We start from the raw sequence: 24,825 nt of genomic DNA on the forward strand, positions 1-24,825 counted from the left end.
ATTGTGAAATTATCCTCAAAAACTAGGACAGAATCCTGTTGGTGCATTACACTATTAGCTATGCTTGTTCCAGGGTCATACAGTCATGTCAAGGAAAGGAAGGCAAACTTTGCCAGCTATGCACAGTCTGCTTCTCCGAGGTTTTCTTGCTTTTACAGCTGCTGAACCCACAGTCTTTCTCCTTTCTGCCTATGTTGGTGTACTTGCACTGGCCCACTGTATCAACAAGATTCCAGCCACTTTCCTGCATTGTTTCAGCTCCAAACTCTGTTTCTTTGAAAACAGAAGTGTTTTTCAGAAACCAGATGTTGCTCCTTTGTTGGGAAGATCTTGGCCTAACAAAGGGGAGCAGAAACTGCCCCCGCAACTCTCCAGCATTACCCACCCATGCTTTAAGTCTATCAAAATCTCATAGAAATAGCTGGATGACTTTGGAAGCCACCCCAGAACCCACAACACAAAACTGTGTATATGCCTTCAAGTCAACTTATGGTGATCCCATGAATTTCACAGGGTTTTCTTAGACAAGGAATATTCAGAGGTGTTTTTGTCAGTTCTTTCCTCTGAAATATAGCCTACAGCACCTGGTATTCATGGCGGTCTCCCATTGAAGTACAAACCAGAGCTGACTCTGCTCAGTTTCCAAGATCAGATGGGATCTGGTGGCTTTAGGATATGTAGACACCTATTACATAATCATAGTGCTATTGTTTCACGCAAACTACCACGGTTTTATCCTATCGAATCCTGGGATTTGTTGTTTGGGGAGCCACTGCAGCACTCTGACTGAGAATTCTACATGCCCCTAACTACCAAACCCAGGATTCCATGGGACATGATCATAGTAGTTAAAATGAAGTAATAGTGATTATAATTGTGTAGTGAAAATGGGTCCCTGGTTTCTTGAGAACCTCAACATACCCAGGATTCCATGGGACATGATCATAGTAGTTAAAATGGAGTAATAGTGGTATAATTGTGTAGTGAAAATGGGTCCCTGGTTTCTTCAGAACCTCAACATTTGTTTACAGAGCTTTTAGACCTGGAGGACCATGTACAATACTGGCTGGGGGCCCAGGACCCACACGTGCATGCATATAAGCACACATGACAGCAATTTTGTTCCCTCACTGGGAGAAAGTGACAAGTTGTACATCCTTCCACCTCCAGGATGGGAAAAGTGACCTCTATGAGACTTTCCATCCCCTTCCTCCAGCAAGCTTGGTAAGACTGCTCTTTCCTTGCTTACATCACATGTGTATGTGTGTTATGAACTTGCTATGGAGGAAACATACTCTCATAAGTGTGTTCCCCCTGAGTTTGTCCTACTACAGTGATGGACAAAGAGAAACAGAGGGAATAAGGTAATAATAGATACTAGACATGAGTGCTTAGAAAGTTCAGAGATATTGTTAAAATAGTCTCTCATCTTTAGATAGAGCTGCCAGGTTGTATGGAACAAGGTTTCTGTTGCTTTAATATGTAGCAGATCCTTGACAAGAAAGTTTACCATAGTTCCACCAGGAGGAACTCTAGCAATCTTCTTCTCTACCAATACTATTTTTTATCAGATGCAGCCCCTTTGCCATTTACTGGCTGGTGGAAATCAGAGTGTGTGGGGGCACAGCAGAGAAGCATCCCACTCCATTCCTGTAGTTGATGCACAGCAACAAGCATCCTCTGTGATCTCCAGGGGTCTTTAGGAGATTCCAGCTTCCATTGTTTTGTTGTTGAGTGCCTTCAAGCTGTTTCTGATTTATGGCAACCCTAAAGCAAATCTACAATGGGATTTTCTTGGTACGATTTGTTCAGAGAACATTTCCATTGCCTTCCCTTAAAGAGGAGAACATGTGACTTGGCCAAAGTCACGCTGTGGGTTTTGTGGCTAAGCAGGGAATTGAACCCTGGTCTCCAGAGTCATAGTCTAAGATTTCAACCAGTACGCTACACTGGTCTGTCACTGCAAATAAGTCCTGCTGTAGGAATTTAGGGGGGCGCTTCTCTGATGCATCTTCCTCTGTTTTCCACTAAGTAGTAAATAGCCATTACGGTTGGTCTGCATCAGCTAAAAGATGGGTTGGTAAAACAATGTACCATAGAACCTCGAGAGAACTTTACAATAAGCTTTCCTAATGAAGAATCTACAAAATATTAAAGGAACAGGACCACTCTCCCATATTCAGCTTCTACAAATTTCCAAATGATGCACTGCACAGGCAACAATGACACAGAAATGCAAAACACAGAAAACACAAAGAAGACCCCCACATTTTGCAGCTTTGTGTCTGATTAACTTTTGAAAATATGTCTTATTATGCCTTTTCTCCAGATTGCTAAAGAACTGTGTACACAGCATTACCCTATTTTTATTCTCACAATGGCACTATGAATTTCCTGGAGATGAAAAAAGGGCAAACACAGTGCTCAGAAGTAGATGTCTACCCTTTCTTTAGGCCATAATTTCAGTTAAATATTTTTGGTTAGATGAATATAGGGAATGGAAATTCAAATATTTTTTCAGGAATCACCCCCCAGGTGGTTGTAAAAATGAGCTAGATCTAAAAAAATGTCATGCTTTGAAACTAATTCTCAGTGGCAAGCTTTAAAGCCAGCTTCTCTGAGAAATGAGGACAAACATTTGATTTTCAGGATTTTGTACTCTTCTTGTATGCTGAGGTGGGCAAATTCTGGGCCCTGGGATATTGGACTAAAGTGAGACCTAGCCGCTTATCTGATGGTAAATGATTACGAGAGCTGCAGTCCAGCATACATTCCCCATTCCTGGTATGTACCGAAGATCTTCAACTGTGGTTTACAGTGCACCCATTCTCATCCAGTTGCTGCTCTCTCTCACTACAAAAAGCAAAACATTCATTAATGGAAAAGCACAAAGGATCAACATACTATGTCGCTTCAGCTCTTTCTGCAGTTTGCTAATCTGATTGCTTTTCATCCTGCTGCCAGGAAGAGTCTTCATCTTCTTTGGCTTCAGTGTTGTTTTAAGACTTGGTCCAGCCCTTGCATCCACCACCTGAAAAAGACAGCATGGGAAAAGTTCATCCCACTAATTCCCATGTCACAGACTGCAACCATAAACCAATGCTGCTTCTCAAGTTAAAGCAGAACTCAGAAAAGGTAGCTTTTGGATTATAATTCCCCAACAACATGGCCCTTGGGTTCTGGGATGTTATATGAAACACCAATAAAAAATTCCAAACTCTGATTAAAGCCACCTCTTTTTAAACTGGTGAAGTGTAGGGTGTGGGTGATTTGCACTTAAGTGTCTGCCTATATAAATAAAGCTTAATAATAATAATAATAATAATAATAATAATAATAATAATATCTAAAGCTGTGAAAGCAGAACAAAAATGAAGTTAAATATCAAAAATGTCAGTGTCAAAAAGATCTGAATTCTGAGATTAAGCAAACTGAACAAAGTTCCAGAATTAGAAATAGCGCTCAGGTCCAGGTTATGGAGATCTCAAAAAAGGATTCTTATTATTCTTATTCTTAATATCATTGTTAATATTAACATTATTAATATTCTTATTATATCCAACCTCCACCTTCCCCCAGTACTGGAACTCAAAACAGTTCAAATGATGTGAAAACAAGTTCAGATTACAATGCATACAAATACAACAATATATATAAAATCAGTTCAAACTTTAATTAAACAACATATAGAATTAAAACCTTTTTAATCTCTAGTTGGGACCAAATAGAATCCAGGTCATGGACTTCAAATTTATAGTAATACTGAACTCATTAGTGGTTATCAACACATACAATATAAGACATACATCCAAATTAATGTTTATTTTTTGCCACTGTTTACTGTTGCTAAGTAAACTAATTCTTGAACCAATTAAACTGTCACAGCTTGTGAATTTTACAAAGGTTCTGAGTAAAATGACAGGATTTATTCTCTCATGTCCTTTCCACATGCTTTGACAGCTATAACTGAGAGGAAATTAATGTATCAGATGAAATGCATTCAGTGGAAAAGACCACATGATACCATTCAAGTTTTTTACACACATTTATGTAACTCAGGTGGAAATCATTTTGATTTGTTTTTACCCCAAGAGGTCAAAGAGGAGTTGGGAAAGGAGATACTCTGAAGACATTTGCACATGTAAAGACACACACACACACACTTTTCTCTGCAAAAAAACCAGATGTTAGGAGAAAGCGTTCTAGTTTAAGTTTTATTCTAATTTGGTGCTCTGTGTCAGAAAGAAAGACTGGAAAAGTTCCTTTCTGGAACTATTATTCCCTGGCTGCTACCACACTGCAGAATTAATGCCATTTGATATCACTTTAACTGCCATGGTTCAATGCTATGGAATCCTGGGATCTGTAGTTGTGGCACCAGAGCTCTGACAAACATCTCATAAAACTACAAATCCCAGGATTTCACAGCACTGAGCCATGGCAGTTAAAGTGGTATCTGCATTAATGCTGCAGTGTAGATGCAGCCTCAGAACGTCCCAACAGCTATGCCAAAAATTTAACTTTTGGACACTATGATCAGGATTGGGTGGACAAGGAAGCCCCCCCCTCCCCCAAAAAAAAAAGTTGTTGACTTCAGCTCTCATCATTCTTAGTTGGCACAGTCAGTGGTTAAAACGAATGGAGGCTGTAGGCCACGTGGTCCCCAAACCTGCTCTATGCCAGAGAATTTTTAAAAATAAATTATAGATGCATATTTAAGCAGGATGTATATTTAAACAAGACCTCCACCTAGAGTCAGAAGTGCTCCCACAAAGCCACAGATCTCACCTGCTGTTTCTAAGAAGTAGATTATAAATGAAGAGCACAAAGATCAGACTTGTTATGGCTTATACAACACCTGCCCCCCCCCCCTTACTCACCTGCCTGCTCCAGAATATGTACATATAAATGCCCTTTGCTATGAACCATGTAGTTGTCCTTGTTAACTGCCTTCAAGTTGGCCCCAACTCATGGTGATCCAGTGGGTCGACATCTCCACTACCCTGTCATCCACTGCTTTGCTCATGTCCTGCAAATTCATGCCTGTGTTCTCTCTGATTGAGTCTATCCATCTAGTGTGTGACATTTCCTTCTTTCCACTTCCCTCTAACTTTCCTAGCACTGTCTTTTCTAATGATATGACAAAAGTACAACAGCCCCAATTTGATCATCTTGGCTTCCAGGGAGACTTCTGGCTTTATCTTTATCAAGGACCCACTTGACTTTTTGGCCATCCACAGTATCCTCAGACCTCTTCTCCAGTACCACATATCAGCTAAGTTGGTTTTCTTCTTATCTGCTTCTTTCACTGTCCAGCATTCACACGAATGCAATGGCTTGGACAATTTTAACTTTTTTGTCCTCCAGTTGTATATCTTTGCTCTTCAGGATCTTGTCTATCCCGATGAAAGTAGATAATGACCAGACCATAGACACCAGCAGCTCAAGGCATGTTGCACACACAACTGTGAACAAGGGAACACCCAGGGGAGCCAAGCTACTGCTTAGCACAGAAACTGAGATCCTACAATATTCCAGCAGAGCAGAATGGCCCACCCCCAGCACTGCTATGCAGAATTGTCTGTTCTCTCCGAATGGTACTTTGGAAATCCAACTAGCCAGGTCCCTTATGTGACTGCTGGCTTGGGAACTTGCCTGTGCCTTTTTAACAATTTCCTATGCCACCTCTCTCTAAAGTCCCTTGGCTTGTAGGACTTACCAAAAGCCAGGCACTGGCAAAACGTAGCTGCTCTACAAAAATGCCGCTGCTGTGTGCCTTCAAGTCGTTTCCGACTTATGGTAACTCTAAGGTGAACCTATTGTGGGGTCTTCTTAGCAAAATTTGTACAGAGGAGGTTTGCCATTGCCTTCCCTTGAGGCTGAGAGCATGCGACTTGTCCAAGATCACACAGTGGGTTTCATTGCCAAAAGATACAGCTAGACAAACCCAGTGGCTTGTTTCCTCTTCTGATGGCAATATACAAGCTTGCCACCATTGCTACTTGGGCAGGGAGGCTTGACACTGCAGGATTCCAGCCCATCCAGAGAACTCAAAAAGTAAGTAGTGTGGCACTTCCTAATAACTTGCATGAAAGCTCAGAGAAGCTAGAATGCATTTCTACCAGTTCACCACATTTGTTTTTATTATTGCCTATCACTATGAAAGAATATATGGGTCTCACTGACTCTGACAACTAGCACAGGGTCTCCAACATGTAAAAGGTAAAAGCAAAAACCAGGGCATGATTTCAGGGGGCATGAACTTTGCTAAAGCTAAGTAGGTCATGGGACTGGTCAGTGTCTGGACAAGATATTACCCAGGAATTCCAAACACTACCAACAACAGTAAAAAAGTAAAGACATGAAATAAATAGTTTCCTTCACAAAAAGAGAAAATAAGGGGAAGTAGTGGCCACATGAAAGTTGCTTGTGTACTCTGCAAGTGGCATTCAACCAGATTCCTATTTATTTGTTTCGTGCCTCCACTGTGAGGAAAATGTCGATTGGTTACTGCATTAAACTGGGATCAATGAAATCTGACTTCCAGATTTCCACCTGAGTCATAAAGACCTGCTGGATGACCTTGGGCCAGTCATCTTCACTCAGCCTAGATTCCTTCACCTGGCTAGAGATATGAAGGCCAGGGAGTGGTAGACGCAAGAATTGATGCAAGTTTCCTCCCTATTTTTTCCAAAACCATTTTCCCCAAGAAAAAAATGGGGGCAGGGGAGAAGAGGATTCTTTTCAAATAATGAATAAAATATTTAATTCAAGGTGTTCACAATTTCACTGCCCCAAAATCATTTCCGAAAACTATGTAAGAGGAAAGATTTTATATAAGATTACATACAGTATCAGACAATTGCAATTCCTGGTTTTGGTTTGCTTTTCTCTGTTCATTTTTTAGAAATGAGTGTGTTATGTCTGCTTGACACAATGGAGAACTAGTGGAGACAAAATCATTTTCTATGTTTTACTAATGTTGATATTGTCTTCTGTTTTTGTTGAGGATTTTTGCCTACTTCTCAAATTGGCAAACTACATTCCTTATAGTTCAATTTAGGGCCTTCTAGCTCCATCTGTAGCAAATAAAATAGAATAAAAATAAAATATTTTAAAAATAAGTTCAATTCATAGTTCCATTTTGAATAAACTATATTTTTAATATGTGAACTATGCCAAATACCAACTTTTATATAGAATCAATTGTATGTTCCTAACATAACAAAGTAACTTTCATTCTGTAAAGGACGCTAATATTGATTCCCCCGCCCCCCATTTATTTCCCATGACTTTGAGATTTCCAGAAAGTTTACATCTCTGCACAGGAATGTTGTAATAATGGCTGGATGGGGGCAGCAGAAGAACCATGTACGATGCCCTGTATTCCTTGTAGACAACGCAAGATAAAAATAGAATAATTGGATGTACAGACTTAACACAGAGAGACAAATCATTCAAAATCCTCTTGCATACAGAAGGACAATTGCTTCCTTAGCAAACCACAACAAAAGGCTAACCTTTGCTCACACTTCTTGTATTATCTCAGTATGGGTGCTGGTTGAACATGAAGCATATACACTATTTCTTCCCCAGAAACCTGTGTGATATAGATTAGCTTTACGTGAATCATACACAAAATTTACCTTCCATGCAATGAAGAACATCTGGGATCACATACTTGAAAGGCAAATAGGATTCATAACAATTAGAGTATCTACATGACAAATAGAGATATTTTGTGTGTGTTTGACTAGCTAACTATAGAGTCTTCTCCAAAGCACTCTGGATTGTCCTCTATTTAGGATTCCTCAACTGACCCTGAAATATAGATCTCTGAAGAGAGAAATAGCAAAACGTCTTTATGATCACAGTATAGATATCACTGAATTCAGAGCCAGTTTGAGAGTTGGACAAGGTCTCTGGGAGACTCAGCCATAGGTGATCTTGGACAGGTCACACTCTCTCAGCCTTAGAGGAAAACAATGACAAGCCTCATCTAAGAAATCTTGCCAAGAAAACACTATGACAGGATAACTACAAGTGAGAGTCAAAATGAAATCGCATAAAAAACAAAACAAAACCCAATGCCTGAACTCACATGATTCCAATTCTTTTTTGATCCTGCGGGCAGCTTTTTCCATCTTTTCACAAGCAGCACACATGCATTACAAATATCTCCTGAGCGGGCCTCATGCAGACTGTGAAGAAAAGACCAGAGTTCAGTGACTTGGCTATGTAAGAAAAAAACACAGGACAAAGAATACACCGCTATATAAATAATAACAACAACAAAGAAAGTAAAATCACATATGAAGATGGCTTTAACATGTTTTGAATAGGTAACATGTCCTACCCCTGAATTATTTGATAGCTGATCTGTAGTAACTTGCTCTCTTGTAATACAATAATTCTCACGCAGGTCTGAGGTGGAAGGAGATTACAAAGAACCCAACACTTACTTAAAAAGCTTACTGAAGCCAGTTTGTAGCTTTTTTCCCCCTGTTAGATGTAGGCTATATACGATCTTCAACAGTTCCCTGATGTTCTTAACACATGGAAAGGCATTTAATCTATTGTCCATGCTTTCCTAACCATCTCTAGTAGAACAGTCAAAAGAAGAAAATGTGCATTTGCATTTAGCTCTACATTTGTAAATGTTGCTTTTTGCACTTTAACTCTCAGAAATCCCCAACCAACAAGATCAGGAGCCATATTAGCTGGAGGATTCTGGAAAAAAAAGTCCAAAAAGAAACTTTGCCATGCTTTTCTTTAACTGAACGCATAAGGTGCCAACACCGCTGTCATTATAACAGGTAGGGAAATTTATTTTGGGGTAGTAATGGCACGCATCATCCCACTGCCACCGCATTCACTTATGAACACTGGCCTACATACCGTGAAGGTACCAGATCCTATCTGACCTTCAAAGTTAAACAGGGTCAGAATTGGCTAGTACTTGGATGGGGTTTGCTGTTGCTGTTGTGTGCCTTCAAGTCATTTCCAACTTATGGCGACCTTAAGGCAACCCTAAGATGTGGTTTTCTTAGCAGGATTTGTTCAGAAGAGGTTTGCAATTGGCTTCCTCTAAGGCTGAGAGCATGTGACCTGCATGGTCATCCAATGGGTTTCATGGTCAAGTTGGGAATTGAACCCTGGTCTACAGAGTCATAGTCCAACACTCAAACCACTATGCCATGCTATACTACCAAGCAGTACCAGGTGCTGTGTTATATTTCAGAGGAAGACAATAGCAAACCACAGGCACATTATAGCTCTGAGTACTGCCCAAGAAAACTGTATGAAATTTATCAGATTGCCATAAATTGACAGGTCGCTTGCAGGCACAAAGATATATGCACGCAACATGCAAAGTACAGAAGCAGGCACACTATGGCTCATGGGTGACATGTGGCTTCAGAGGCTTTTTGTGTATCCCCCCCCAGATCTCACATTTCCTCAAATTTCATAGCAGGGATCCATGAAAATTGCCTACATTTTCTCAAAAATCATCCCTGGAGGCACTGAAAATAGTGAGAAACTGGGCTGGTTTTGTTTTGTTTCTGGCTGCTCACTGACCAAACTGGATTGGGGACTAGCCCACCATCCTCAGCCTTCTCTCTAGAGTGTTTGCCCTCTTTAATGCAATGGAGACTTTAGAAGAGGAAAAAACAAACACAGTGCAACTGGAAAGGCAATGTCTCTTACCCAAAGCAATTTGGGAAATCCTTTTCATAACGCTTGCTGTCGGTGAACCGAGAACTGGAAGACTTGGCTCTGCAAATGCAGCAACCTTCTAAACTCCGATACATCTTCGGTTTGTGGAAGCCAAACATCTTTATTCCTCCTTTCTTCTGCCTAGAGGGGTAGTGGGGAAGGGAAGGAAAGAAGAGGTTAAGCTTCAAAAACAAACATAGATGACAAAAGAAACAAACAAAGAGGACAAGAAAACAAAAACCCCAAAACAAAAGAGGATAAAATTAAAATGCAGTGATAAACCTTCCCCCCTGCATGTGCAGCTCAGCCAATGGGCACCACATCACAGTCAAAAATCCTCAGTGGGAGCTAATGAATTATACACTATATCTGCCCACACCGACTTCCATAAAAAGAGGTGTCTCAGATCCATTTCCACCTCTGTCTGTTGATTGATGGCCCATAGTATTTCCACTGTGGCAACTTAGTTACAAGGTGACTTAAGATATTTTTGAAATTGCTTTGCAGAAGGGGTAATCTGAGTTACCTTGTCATTCTGATATCAAATTTCTCAGCTTCAAAATAGGGGTGGGGGGAGAGGAAGAGAACATACAGTCAGCCCTCCATATCCATGGATTCTTTATCCATGGATTCAACCATCCACAGCTTAAAAATACCCCCCCACACACACACACAAAAACAAAACAAAACAAAACAAAAAACCCCAAAAAACCATTCCCCAATATTATACAGGCAGGATGCTATATCCAGATTTTTTTCATCCAAAGATGCAAGCATTTACAGCTTGAAAATATTCCATATATATATATATATATATATATATATATATAAATTCTAAAAAGCAAACCTTGATTTTGCCATTTTGTAAAGGGACACCATTTCACTATGCCATTATATCTAGTAGGACTTGAATATGCACAGATTTTGGTATCCACGGGGGAGCCTGAAGACACCAATGAATCATAGAATCATAAAGTTGGAAGAGACTACAAGGGCCATCCAGTCCAACACCCTGCCATGCAAGAAATCACAATCAAGGTTTCCCCAACAAATGGCCATCCAGCCTCTGTTTAAAGACCTCCATTGAAGGAGACTACACTACACTCCAAGGGAGTGTGTTCCACTGTCGAACAGCCCTTACTGTCAGAAAGTTCCTCCTAATGTTGAGGTGGAATCTCTTTTCCTGGAGCTTGCATCCATTATTCCGGGTCTTGTTCTCTGGAGCTGCAGAAAACAAGCTTGCTCCCTTTGGCTAAAACAGGCTGTGGCATTCATCTGCTTCCCTTTAAAATGCTTTAAGGGATGGTGGGAAGGGGAGAGAAGCTCAGTGGGAGGAGAAAGGAGCAGCCCCAGAATTTTTTTAAATTAAAATTTCAAATTTCAAAATTTTATTTTTAAAAATTGAAATTTATTTTTAAATTTTCTTTAAGAACATCACATTTAACCAAATCTTCATTGTGCATATGTAAATACATTTAGGTTGTGTATATGATATTGTAATTTGGAGGTATAATTATAATTTTGCTAGTTGTTTATGTCAGAACTATTAGCATTACATTCAGTAGTATATGGAAATTATGATTTATGAGTAACATTAGTACAAAAAAGCATTACTATGGATTCTATATGGTGTGAAATGGGAGGAGGTCAATCGAGGGGTGTGACACCATGAGTTACTGGCCTAAATCCAACTTAACTACAACAGACCCACTGAATCAATCACTGAATGCAATGTGGCAGCCCTTGATAAATCTAAGAAGTGTGTGGGGAGGAAATCCAAATTTTAACGGAGACTTAATGGACTGTTTGGCACATAATGCGGAGGGAGGAATTGATCTTGACCAATAAAGACAGAGGAGATGATGATTCCTTGGTGGAGACACAGTTCCTGTTTATCCCATACATCAATGAGAATAAAGACAGACCTTCAGAGTTAGACACATCTTTCTGGAATGGTACCGTCTGAATGGAAAATGAAAATAAAACTGTCATAAGAGATTTGTGAAATGGTGAAAAGAGCCGATATACTGTATATTGAAAAAGCTATCAGGCTTGTAGTAGATGTTGTAGTGGTTCTGTTTTATGTGACATGAGTGTTTTATACACTGTTGATTACTACAAAAAAGACAAATCAAAACGTTGCTGAATGGTTAAGTCAACACTTAGGTCAGTCCAATGATTCAATGGATCTACCCCAGTTGGAACTAGCAAGTGGATGTATGCCTACCATCTGTAACAGATATCATTACAGATATTTTGAATGGCACATTTCTCTGCCACAGCTTATTGTACAGAAGGAAGGAGGGAAAGAATAATGACATTGAAACAACTACACACAGTGCACTTTCCATCACTATGCTGGAACATTACTAGCTTGCCTTCCATCTCACAAAACTTTCCACCATCCTTTCTCCCTGTCTCAAAATAGCCAATTTTTTCTTGCTATTTTTGTCATTGTTGATGAACTTTTAAATAGTCCTTAAAATGTGTCAGTACAGATTTTATTTTATGTGCCTTCAAGTCAACATCAATTTATGCTGACTCTATCATAGGGTTTTCTTGGCAAGATTTATTCAAGGGAAGGTTTACCATTGCCTTCCTTTAAGGCTGAGACTGTGACTTGCCCAAGATCAACTCAGTGGGTTTCCATAACTGAGTGAGGATCTGAACCCTGGTTTCTGGTCCAACACTCGAACCATTATGCTATGCTGGCTTGTCTTGCTGTAGAGATACTAAAAGATAATTAGTAATCCAACAGACAAAGATACAAAATGGGAGAAATGAGAAAGGAAGAGAAAAGCAAGTGCTTTTCCCATGTTTATTAAGGACAGTTATACCTTTGTGCTTATATCTATGGTGGAAATGGTATCCTAAGCATACTTGATTAAAAAAAACACACAACTCAATGGCATCTGTTTTCAGTCATACATACTTAGGATCAGTGTCAATACGACTGTCACTCAAAATTGCCACAACTGAGAAATGCAAGGGGACTGAGATCCCATCTCGGACTTCTGACATTCCCATCATTTCACCTGAATTGGATGCTTCTTCCTCTCCTTTTCTGCACTGCCCTAAAATTAACCTAAAGAGGTTAGGACCTGGTCACAGAGCCCCGTCATCCCACTGTGGCAAGAGATTTTGCTGTTTTCCTCCTGTTTTGGCTTGCTTCATCTTATTTTCCAATTCTTGGCTGTCTTTTCTTCCTTTTTTCCCATTTGATATTTTGTTCAACAGCAGTTATCCTCTGGTCAATGTCCAGTTTCATCAGGGAAAAAGGACCCTGGACCCTTTTGCTTTCTGGTCCACTGCTGGTTTTGCAAGGCCACCATTCAAAAATAAGATAAAATAATACAATGAAATATTGAGAGGAGTCAAAGTGAGATTTGCCCATGTTTATTAAGGACAGTTATACCTTTGTGCTTATATCTATGGTGGAAATGGTATCCTAAGCATACTTGATTAAAAAAAACACACAACTCAATGGCATCTGTTTTCAGTCATACATACTTAGGATCAGTGTCAATACGACTGTCACTCAAAATTGCCACAACTGAGAAATGCAAGGGGACTGAGATCCCATCTCGGACTTCTGACATTCCCATCATTTCACCTGAATTGGATGCTTCTTCCTCTCCTTTTCTGCACTGCCCTAAAATTAACCTAAAACCACTGTATTTATCATTCTTTAAACTATCAAAATTGCCCACTAATTTAGCAATGGCATCAGAAATGGGGTGTGTGTGTGTGAAAGCAGAGATAAATAGGCCATAGATCATTATTATTTATTTATTTAATACATAATTTAAATCATGGATTCTGACACCAAGCACCTGGGATTCCTCAGCTTTGCAGCAAAATAGACTGAAAAAGTAAGACCTGGCAAACCACCTGAACACTGGGACTTTGGTTTAATGTTGCAGTTTCAGAAACTGACAACCAGCTAATATGTATTTAAATAGAGTAGAAAAATACTATTTCTATAACCCTCATGACCTAAATAGTTCTCAAGAAACCAATCCCAATTTGGTAATTCCAAGCAGAGAAGTTGACTAGCAGTTGAGTATCTTCTCAACTTAATAGACTGGAGGGGGAAAGAAGCTCCCTATTTTAGTTCTTGCAGCTGAAAAAGAAAAGCACAAAACCTAATTTTGGATGCAGAAAAATTAGGATGGATGGACTAATAATAGACAAGGAAATGGCTGGGTGAGCACAGACTAACACATGTAGGAATAGAGTTATTATGTTTGGTTAGAATTCAAGCACACAGTGGATCTTGAAATTAAGAACCGCAGGATGTTGGACAGAGGTTTGGTATATCCAAAAATCACTCGGTTTTGGCGAAGTACTCAAAGTCGCCTGCCTGCGCCAATAAATTATGACAGGCCAGTTTGACAGCTCCTGGTTTCTGACTCTGGTGTGCTTGCTGGTCTCACCAACCTGGAGGTTGCTAGTTACAGACTTCCACATGCTATTTTTATTTTATCTAATTTCAAAGATGTATATCCTACCTTTCTCCCACAATGGGATTGCTAGTTACAAACCGTTTTCGCTGCACTGGATAATGTTTGACAGGGAAGAGAGAGAGAAAGCAGTATGTTAGTTTCCAACTTTGGAACCCAACTTCTGTAATTAGTGTCTGAAGTACTAAAAGTAATGAACACCTTTTTTTGTGCTTTTTTGGGGTAACAGTCTATCATCTTGCTCAAAAAGGGATTTCAAAAAGACTCAGTGCTGTTTCAGACAGGAAAACTAAAATTACGATAGTTAATTGCAGTCCTGACTATTCAGTGGGACAACAAGAACATGCATACACCAAAGCACACACAAAAAAGGCGTGGAATCACAGTGTTGTAAAGTTGAACATTAAAAATGCAAAGGAGAATATACAGTACCTTTTCACTTCCTTTCTGGGTTCTGACTGTCCAAGCAGTTCTCTATTTTTATCATTAAAATATGTACAGATAGCTATCTGTTTACCTGGGATTTGATAGCAAAGGCAAATACCACATCTTATTAGCCCTGGATGCATGGAGAAAAGAGGACGGTGGACCCATCCGCACTGCAGAAATAATCCGTTCTACACTTCCCAAAACTGCATCGTATTGAGCCATGACAGTTAAAGTGTTGTCAAAGCAGATTACTTCTGCAGTGTGGATGCATCTAGTGTCAACTCATCTCTCCCAGTGTTTTTTTCACACATTACTTCATGCTACAATACCCTGCAGAAATGACTGTTTTCAAATTCCTCAAGCTTTCTTGCCCATGAAGCCACCAAACAGAATATAGTAGGCCCATAGCTCAGTGGCAGAGCAACTGCTTTTCATGCAACAGGTCCTAAGTTCAAATTCTGGCATCTCTGGAGGAAGTCAGGGAAGGATCCTAGAAAGCTGCTGTCAATTCGTGTACAGTCTAGCGTCTATACTAAGCTAAATGGCTCAATATTCTGACTTGGTAAGGCAGCTACCTATGTTCCTAAACACCAGGAAAGTGTCTTATAGCCGGTTGCATGAATGCAATTTTGGAAAGTTAGGTTTTTGGGCCTAACTGATTTACTTCAAAACAGTAATTCAAAGTAGTTAACCTGTTTTTAACTTTTCAACTTGTTTACTATGTTGTTCAGGCTACTTAAATTACTAAATTACTGTATTTTTGTTATTATTTTAAATAGTCTTAATCTGTTTGTGTTTTACTTCTAAGCTGTCCTGAAATCTCATGATACAAAACAATTACAGTCCTGATTATTCAGCTGGACAACAGGAACATGCATACACCAAAGCACACACAAAAAAGGCGTGGAATCACAGTGTTGTAAAGTTGAACATTAAAAATGCAAAGGAGAATATACAGTACCTTTTCACTTCCTTTCTGAGTTCTGATTGTCCATGCAGTTCTCTATTTTTACCATTAAAATATATTTAAATTAATAAAACAAATACTTGAGACTGACAGAAGACTAACATTCAGCTACTGCTGGACAGTTTCTCTCTAGTCAACTGAAAGTGGCTCGTGTGAATTCACCAGCATTTCATGTTCTGAATGATACACAATATGCAATTAAACAAGTCATTGGTAACACAAGGGGAGAGTCTTTGGGAATGAGGAAAACGTTTGCTGTTTTTCCAGGCCTGAGAGCAGAGTCAAGATAAATTCTTGGGCTTTCAGCCCAATACCTTTCACAGCAGAACACAATGCAAGGTAAGGAAAATCAAAGTATTTGGCATGATAATGTACATGAAGGAAATTTTCTTTTTTTAAGGAAAAGGGAGTATTCTCTTGGAAAGCTATTAAACATTAAAGCTTAAAGTCAGTCGACTTCAAACAGAACAGCAATAAAAAGATACGTTTGGGTTCCTGGAATGCTGTTATCCTAGAACTTTTAATATCCCAGAGAGCTTTATAATCCTCATCATTCATAGCAACCCAATGTGGAAGGCCATTCACATTTTACTAATGGAAGCAGTGCTGACATTATGTGCATTGACACACATGTACTGAATCGCTCAAACTTTAAAGTGATCTGCAGGCAAAAATGAGCAAAAACAGGGATGTGGACTGAATACTGATGCTTATATTTCCAAAACCAGATACAGCAAGTCTGGGATAATTCCAAAGCCTGGTATGCTTTTAAGTCAGTTTCCTCTGAGTTATCCTTGCATGTAAAATCTTTATGTATTTCTAAGGTTTTTATATTCTTGCTGTATTGGAACAAATTTGTCCATCAAACTCTCTGCAATACATCTTTGTGAGGTATCAAACTTTCATGCATTGTGCCTGTGAGAGAAACATTCAGACATGAAAGCACCTGAAATCTCTGCTTAAAGAAAGAGCAACGAACAACAACGAACAAACTGGTGTACAACCAGAACACACCAAAATTTAAGTGGGAAATCATGTCTTCATCTGTGCAAGTAATTATTTTTCAATAGAAAACCATAACAAACAAGTCTAATATTGCTTCTACCAAAGCTATGCATAACTCCAATCATACTTCACAGGAGGGCAGAGATCTTCTACTCTGCTAGATGATGCAGTTCTTTGTTCTCCTGCTATGCTAAAACTAGCTAAGGTCAGACCTAAACTACTACCTAAAATGTGCAAAAGGATAAACAAGTGAGACATTTTGAGCTAATCTCACTGACAGCCTTGGGCTCAGGAATTTACCCCCCACCTCCCCCTTGTTGCAATCTGCTGGTGTTTTGGGCTACAGTGGAGGCCTCTCAGAGAATTCCTTATGGAACAAAAGCTTGCAAGAAAGAAGGATTGGATCTCTTGGTAACTTTTAGTTGAAGCCTTCCACATTGAGCCCCACAATGCTCAATGTGACTAGGTCTGCAGTCACAAACTAATAAGGCACTGCAATTTGCCTAGAGTGTTCTGGATCTCTACTGTAAACTACATTTAAGAGTGATATTCTTTCTAAGTATTGAGGAGAACCAAAATGTTTCTGCAGTTGGTCCTCCATATTTGTGGCTTTGATTTTTTGCAGCTTTGATATGTCCCACTTTTATTAATACATTCTTCTCTAGGAATCTCTAGGCTTTCCTGCATTATTCTGCCAGACATTGAGCACAAGAGTCACACTGAAGGACCTAGAGAGTCCTAGAGAAAACACTTCTCTAGGCATTTGTAGATCCTCCATTGTGATTCCATGGTCAACTACAGCTGGATGTTGGTCACAGAGTTGTCCTAGAGGACCTACAAATGCCCATATAAGTATTCTCTCAGCTAAAATAAATAATAGTGTTTTATTTCATTCCCCCCCCCCCACACACACACACAGGAACATGTTGTGGAAAAAGTGTGATTCTCACTGCATGAAGAAACCTAAGAGAGAAGGCAGATTGACCCTCAAGCCCCCAAACATGACTCAAATTACAATTCAATTCTAGAGGGAAACATAAAATAATACTCTTTTGCTTTAGGAACATTCTACACAGGGATAAAACCTATCCCCTCACTCATGACACTGGTCAGTTGAGTCTTCACTGAGAAGAGGTCCTACTAATGTATGTTTGTGCATCTGTGTAGTTTGGGCAAGGGAGGTATTTGCAATGTACTAGATTTTGCTAGCATATCTCAGACTTGCAACGAAGTATAGTAACTATGGTTTAGAAAAGCCCAAGAAGCTGCCTTAGATCAAGTCAAAGCATCTGTCCACCTTGCTGATTTTTAAAAATATGTTAATATAAATGCAATCGGTGGCAGGACCAGACTGGGGCCGGTCCCAAGGCCTCACCGGGCCGCAGGTTGCCTACCCCTGCTCTATTCTTTCGCATCTCTGCCTGGAGGTGCCACAGACTGAAACCAAGTATTTCTGTGCTCATATTTTGCACCCTAACACTAGGTGTGTGATTGACCCAACAAGAGTGCCTATGTAGATGTACAACTCAGGCTCATTATGCCTTATTTTATTTGTTAGTTTAGAGTATTTATGCCCCACTCCACAAAGGCTCTCAAAGCAGTTTAAAAATTGTTAATTTTACAGTGTTGACAGCCCCAAGTGTTAGGAGAAACCAAGAGAAGTTCTAACAACAAAGAATCAGAAATTGGTTCTTGCAGTCCAAGAAAACTAGCTAAAGAATCCAGACCCGTTTCTCAGTAAATGATTGCAGCTGAGATTACCCAGCTTCATTATAACCTGTACTCTGCCACTGGAACTCCTTGGGTGGTCATGGGCAAGGCAGTATCCCTCAGCAACAGATCCTGAATGACACACTAGCAACAAGTTGCTTCATAAGGATTTGGGCGTGAGAATTAATGCACATTCTCACTTCAGAGGTAAATATAGGAAACTAACAGTAAGGAAATAGCAACCTAAAGCATTGGAACTATACCATAAAAATTAAGGCAGAAAAACAACTGCAATTAATTAGCAAGATCCAGGAGATTATGGTTTCAGATGTTATGGAACAAGAGACAACAGTTATTTTAAAAAGTTGAATTGGATCAAATGGAGTTAAGTGTAGTTCAGAGCTGAAGGTATTGGCTGGCATATCATTCATGATGGCCTAAGTCAGACTTTGGATTGTCTAGTCATAAAGAGTTTTCAGGGTAAAAGCCATTCAGGAGTGGTTTGCCATTGCCGCCTTCTGTGTAGTATATTACAGGCCTGAGCAAGGGAGTTTAATGGCTAGGGTTCTTGGAAATCTCTCAGTCATAGGGGTCACCATTAGTTAAAGTCAATCTGATAGGAAATAACCAAGTCAGATACACATCACTGCAATTCACTTTTTTGGTTGCTGAGGTCAGAATTCTGTTCTAACCAAGCAATGATTAAAGTCCCCTCCAAACCCTGCTTTGCAAACAGTGTAGTCCCACTTCCTGTGACCTCCAGTATAGCCAACACAGCACAGGCAGATCAGCAGGGATCCATCCAGCTATTTTCCTACAGCTGCATGTGCTGCAAGGGCATGATTTACAGGGGCACCCCAATGCAGGAACACCCCAGAGATCTCTGCAAATGGCTGGCACCGCATAACTAGTGCCAGGAAAATAGTTGGGAACATCCCTGCCACTTTTCCACCTTCTGATAATATGGAAATGGCTGTTTTGAGTCAGCTGTGCTCCTTACAAAGTATTGGCGGGGGGGGGGGGGTGAGCACCAGGTTATGTAGCTACAGAGATGTAGGTATGTGATGAAACATACATCTCCCAATGCAGGATCTCAAAAGTGGATCTCAACTCATAATGACCCTGCAAATGAGACTTTTCTTCGATCCCCTGTCCTCCACTGCTCTGCTTAGCTCCTGTAAATTCAGATCCATGATCTCCCTACTTGAGTCTATCCTCCTCTTTGTACTACCCTCAACCTTTCCCAGTATTATTGTCTTTTCCAATGAGCCGTGTCTTTCATGATGTGGCCGAAGAATGACATCCTCAATTTGATCATCTTGGCTTCTAAGGATATTTCAGCATGATCTCTTCAAGGACCAGTTTGTTTGTGGGGTTTTTTTGTTTTTGTTGTCCACTGTGTCCTCAGCACTCTTCTCCACCAACACATCTCAAATGAGTTGATTTTTTTATCAGCTTTCTTCACTGTCCAGCTCTCACATCCATATATATTAATAGGGAATACCATGGCTTGAAAAATTCTAATTCTAGTGCTCAATTATATATCTTTGCTCTTTAAGATCTTTAATTTACATTTATAACCCACTTTTCCTCCAACTGGCTCATGGTCATGTCCTCGTCCCTGCTTTATTTTCACAACAAACCTGCAGGGTAGATCAGGCTGAAAGCACCTGGACCAGTGGGATTTGTGATTCACAGTCAGCTTCATGGTTCACTCAGGGGGTTTAAATGTAGGTTTTTTTAAAGATCATCACTCTAGTCACTATGTCCCAGTGTCTTTGGAGATTAAGTCCCTGGGAGCATAAGGCAGCTGACTCCAAATAAACATGCCAAACATTATTGCCACCATAGATACTTAGCCATGTGTAATTGCCAGCCAGATATGGGAAGAGACCTGTTTTTGGGGTGGGGGCTTAGTCCTATCTCCAGTTGTGGTTTCCATATCAGTGGATGGTGAGTAATTCAAACCTTAATGTGCTAGGCAATGTGCTGATCCCAACCACTAAAAGCAAGTTCAGCCCCTTAGATAGCCTTTCGAAAATTCAGAGTGAAGCCCAGAGAAAATTCTCTGCCCTCCTTATGTGGAAGCCACCAGCTAACACTGCCGTTTGTGTGTGTGTTTCAGACTGCAGTTTAGCATTTACAGCTGTGGGAAAACAAATAGGTGCTTTCAACACCTGGTTAAAAAGGACCTCAACTCTCCTTGCCTTTTAACACGGAACCATGGACTTAAAACAGAGAGGGAGAGGACAGAAATAATGTATACATTAAAAGTGACTAGTGTGGAAAAGAATTCCCAAGCCAAGAAGGAAATAATATGTATCTGCAAACAAGAGGAAGACCACAAGGGTGCACACAAGCCCAGCACTGCCTTGAACAAAGACCACCCACCCACTGCCCACCTCGGCAAAACGCCACCTAGTTTTTCAAACAGGATCCGGTAGAACCCAGAACCGGATCGGAAGTATGCCAGGCAGGAGCAGTGACCCACCTCGAGATTGCTATGTGCAAGGAATCCTGTTTTGTGTAAGAGATGGGAATGAGGCAAGGCGAAGAGCTGTACCCAGTTGCACTACAAAACAGATGCTTCCCGCCTTTGCTCCAAAAGCTCAGTCACAGCCGGAAAGCGTCAATGCCCAGGCTTGCAACCAAACAAGAGGGAGGCCCAGAAGTTCATGCTATTGTCGTTTCGGGCATGATCTGATGATTAAAGAGCCCGGGAGGCCAGGGGTAGGGTTGCAGAAGGGAAGCCTGAACAGTCCTGGCTCATCAGCAGATTCATCTATGCCTTCGCCTGGCAGATGCAAACACACACTCATCCATACACAAGTGATCAATAAAAGCTGTCCAGGTCTGTCTCTGCAAAGATGCCCTTTCTCACTGGCTGTTTTGATGTCACTCTTGGATTGCCTTGGAAAGGATTGGGGGATGTTATCCCCTCTACAGAAACGGCTTTTAATCTCCTGAGTGCTACTGGTGGTAATCTCCACTGAGAAAGAGGTCACAGCTACTGGGAGGGATTTCCAACGCCCTATATATTTACACGCAACCCAGCCTCCTCTCCTTGCCAATATGCACTGTTTTCTCCCACCCACCCACCCCCCCACACACACAAAAGGAAAACTGACACCCGTTGCATGGCACAAATGGCTCCTTTTCGATCCCATTTGGATGCCACTTTGAGAACCATCAGGCAGGGCGTTTTACACAAGCTTTGCCAGGCTGTTGCACAGGCTCCAATACAGGTGAAATCTCCTTTATTTCCAGAACTGAGATATCCTAAATCTTCCAAAATCCAAAAATTGTCTACATGAGTGGCTGAGACTGTGAGACCTGTGATTACTGACGGGTTCAATGTACACCAATGTGGTTTCATGCACAGAACAATTCAAAATATTGTGTATAAAACTGCCTTCAGGCTATGTACATAAGGTGTATGTGTGTGTGTTGTGCAACTTCGAGTCGTTTCCAACTAATGGCAACCCTAAATCGACCCTATCATGGGGTTTACTTGGTAAGATTATTCAGAGGAGGTTTGCCATTGCCTTCCCCTGAGGCAGAGAGCATGTGACTTGCGCAAGGACTCATGGCCGAATGAGTTTCAGGAATTGAACCCTGGTTTCCAGAGTCATAGTTCAGCACTCAAGCCACTATGCCATGCTGGCTCTCTGTATAAAGTGTATATGAAACATAACTGAATATCATGTTTTGATTTGGGTCCCTTCTCCAAGACATCTCATTATGTAGACTGAAATATTCCAAAATGCAAAACACTTTTAGCCCAAGCATTTTGACTAAGGGATACTCAACCTGTAATATATGTTCAAGTACACTGGGGAGGGGAGAAGGAGAAAGCAGGGACTGAGCCTGAAAGAAGCATGACTGCAGTGAAAGTTTGCTTCTCAGGCTACATCTGCACTTGCGAAATGATGCAGTTTGACACTGCTTTAACTACCATGGCTCAATGCAATGGAATTCTGGAAATTGTAGTTTTGGGGGACATTTGTCTGCACGCTGCAGTGGTTTGAGCCTTTGACTAGGACACCAAGAAACCGGAGTTTGAATCCTGGATTGGCCATGGAAACCCACTGAGTGATCCTGGCCAAGTCACATCCTCTCAGCCTCAGGGAAATGCAATGACAAACCCCCTCTGAAGAAACCTAACGAGAAAACCCCATGATAGGGTTGCCCTAAGTCACAAATGACTTGGAAGGCACACACAACAAGAACAGGGAGACACTGAGCCTTCTCTGCCAGAGAGGTCTGCTGCCACAACAAACTACAACCCCTAGAATTTCAAAGCACTGAGCCATGGCAGTTAAAGTGGCATCAAACCGGATTATTTCTGCAGTATGAACGCAGCCAGAAAAAGAAAGTAGGTGTGCAGAAAACTGCAAAGCACCTCCTTTCTTTTTGTCACACTTCAGTGCATACTTTTCCAGCCAGGATGACCCAGCGAGCGGCAAAACAACAGCCTAGGGCAGGGGGAGGACGGAGCATGGTGGTCGGAGGGGGCCAGTTCCAACTGACACCCCAAAAGGTCCTTTATGCTGCCTCCCTGGCCAGTGCCTTCCAGCATCCAGCCAGTTTGACTTGCTAGAAAAGAAACTGGGAGGGAGGAAAGAGGAGGAGGGGAGTTCTAATGGAGAAGCTGCAACTAATATAATAATTAATCATCATCATCATCATCATCTATGACCAAGGGAGGAAAGAGGAGGAGGACTGTTCTAATGGAGAAGCAACAACTCTATTAACAACCACCACCACCACCTATGGCCAAGGGAGGAAAGAAGAGGAGGAGAGTTCTAAAAGAGAAGCTGAAACTGAAATAAGTCAATAGATTACTTAAGTTTAAGGGAGGAAAGAAGAGGAGGAGAGTTCTGATGGAGAAGCTACAACTAATAATTAATAGCAAACATAATGATAATTGCCAGCAGTGGTCAAAGGAGGAATGAGGAGGAGGAGAGTTCCATGGACAAGCTGAGGCTGAAGTAAACAAGTCAATAGAGGAACAATAATAATAATAATACTTATGTCCAAGGGAGGAAAGAGGAGGAGAAGCTGGGACTGAAATAAATCAATAGATTAATATTCATAAAAAAAACCTTATGTCCAAAAGAGGAGAGAAGAGGAGAAGAGGTCTAATGGAGAAGCTGAGGCTGCAGTCAATATTTCATCATCATCATCATCATCATCATCATCATCTCCTCCTCCTCCTCCAGCATCTCTGGTGCATGCCACCCACCCAGCCATGCAAGAGGGATTGTGTCCATGGCAAAAAGAAAAGAACCACAACTCCTCCCTATCTACACACACACACACCAACCACACACATGCCAGCCTCCCAGCCTGGCCACATGCTCGCCAGAAACCCTTTGTTTTCGCTCAGCCTCTCCCTCTCTCTCAACACACACTTCTCTGACACTACTTTTCACTACTTTTAGTGGCTCAATGCAAACGAATTCTGGACATTGCACTTGTGTGTGTGTGTGTGTTTTGTAGGAGGGAAGAAAAAAAGGTGGTGAGGTTGTTGTTGTTCCTTCCCAAAAGGTCCTCCATTTGGAGTGCTGCTACAGGTGCATTGTTTTGCACCCGCGGCATAAAAGTCCGGGGAACGTTCCAAAATGGAACGTTCGCCGCGCTCCAACGTTCCAAAGCCCCCTTTGATCCAAGAAAGGCAGGTCGCCAGGGGCCCTTCCACCGCCAAATGGAGGACGACCCCGAAACCATGGAGGACAGGTCCTCTTTTTGGCAAACACACAGACGCTCATAGAAAGAGAAAAGCCCTGCTTCTGCTCAAAATGGAGGATCCTTTTGGAAATTCCTCCTGGGCAGGAAAGTTGTTGGAAAGGGAGGACATGTCCGGAAAAAGGAGGACGCCTAGTCCCTATGGTTATAGGGAGAGGATGGGTCCTAACCACAAAGGAAGGCACAGCACTGCAAAAATGTAGGACAGGAGCTTTGCTAGAAATGTAAACCCATGCTCTTTGGTTTTGCTCAAAATGGGCGTTTTGACATTCTTCCCGGACACGAGGCTGAAATGAAGGTCGGGTCCGGGAAAAGGAGGGCCTCTTGTGTCCCTGGCTGCAGGGAGAGCAGAAGTCCTCCCCACAAAGGAGGACCAGGCACTGCGAAAATGTAGGACATGTCCAAACAAAAGTTACTAAACTTTCCTAGACATGTAAAGCATGCTCTTTGGTTTTGCTCAAAATGGAGGTTTGGGAAATTGGGAAGGTTTATTCCCCTAAAAAACATTTCAAGATTAGGAGAAAGGGCCCAATCCACCTTCCATTGAGAAAGAAAGCAAGAAAGAAAGAAAGAAGTAAGGCTGCAAACTCGTGCCTCTCAGTCTCTGCTCAAAGATGGAGGGCATTTTGGGCACAAGGTTGAAATGGAGGACACTTCCTGGAAAAGGAGGACCTCCAGTCACCCTGGTTGGAATCAGACTAAGATCACTCGCTGCAAAAAATGGAGGACAGCCAAAAAATGAAGAATAAAGCAAAGACATGGCAAGCTATAAAAGCTAGAAACACT

General features: G+C 41.1%; 1 protein-coding gene across 1 annotated transcript in view; it reads right to left on the bottom strand.

Moving 5' to 3' along the window:
* SINHCAF (SIN3-HDAC complex associated factor) overlaps window positions 1-24,825 on the bottom strand; it is a 32,234-nt gene that overhangs the window by 6,794 nt on the left and 615 nt on the right. Inside the window, exons 2-4 of the mRNA XM_089526699.1 lie at window positions 9,709-9,858; window positions 8,102-8,201; window positions 2,905-3,031 (exon numbers count right to left, since the gene is read on the bottom strand). Coding sequence (XP_089382825.1) covers window positions 2,905-3,031; window positions 8,102-8,201; window positions 9,709-9,836 — 355 coding nt within the window. The 5' untranslated portion in view covers window positions 9,837-9,858. The remainder of the gene's footprint in view (window positions 1-2,904; window positions 3,032-8,101; window positions 8,202-9,708; window positions 9,859-24,825) is intronic.

This window comes from Sceloporus occidentalis, unplaced genomic scaffold, assembly GCF_023333645.1.
Source record: "Sceloporus occidentalis isolate IW3139 unplaced genomic scaffold, rSceOcc1.0.p SCAF_5, whole genome shotgun sequence".
Taxonomy (NCBI): domain Eukaryota; kingdom Metazoa; phylum Chordata; class Lepidosauria; order Squamata; family Phrynosomatidae; genus Sceloporus; species Sceloporus occidentalis.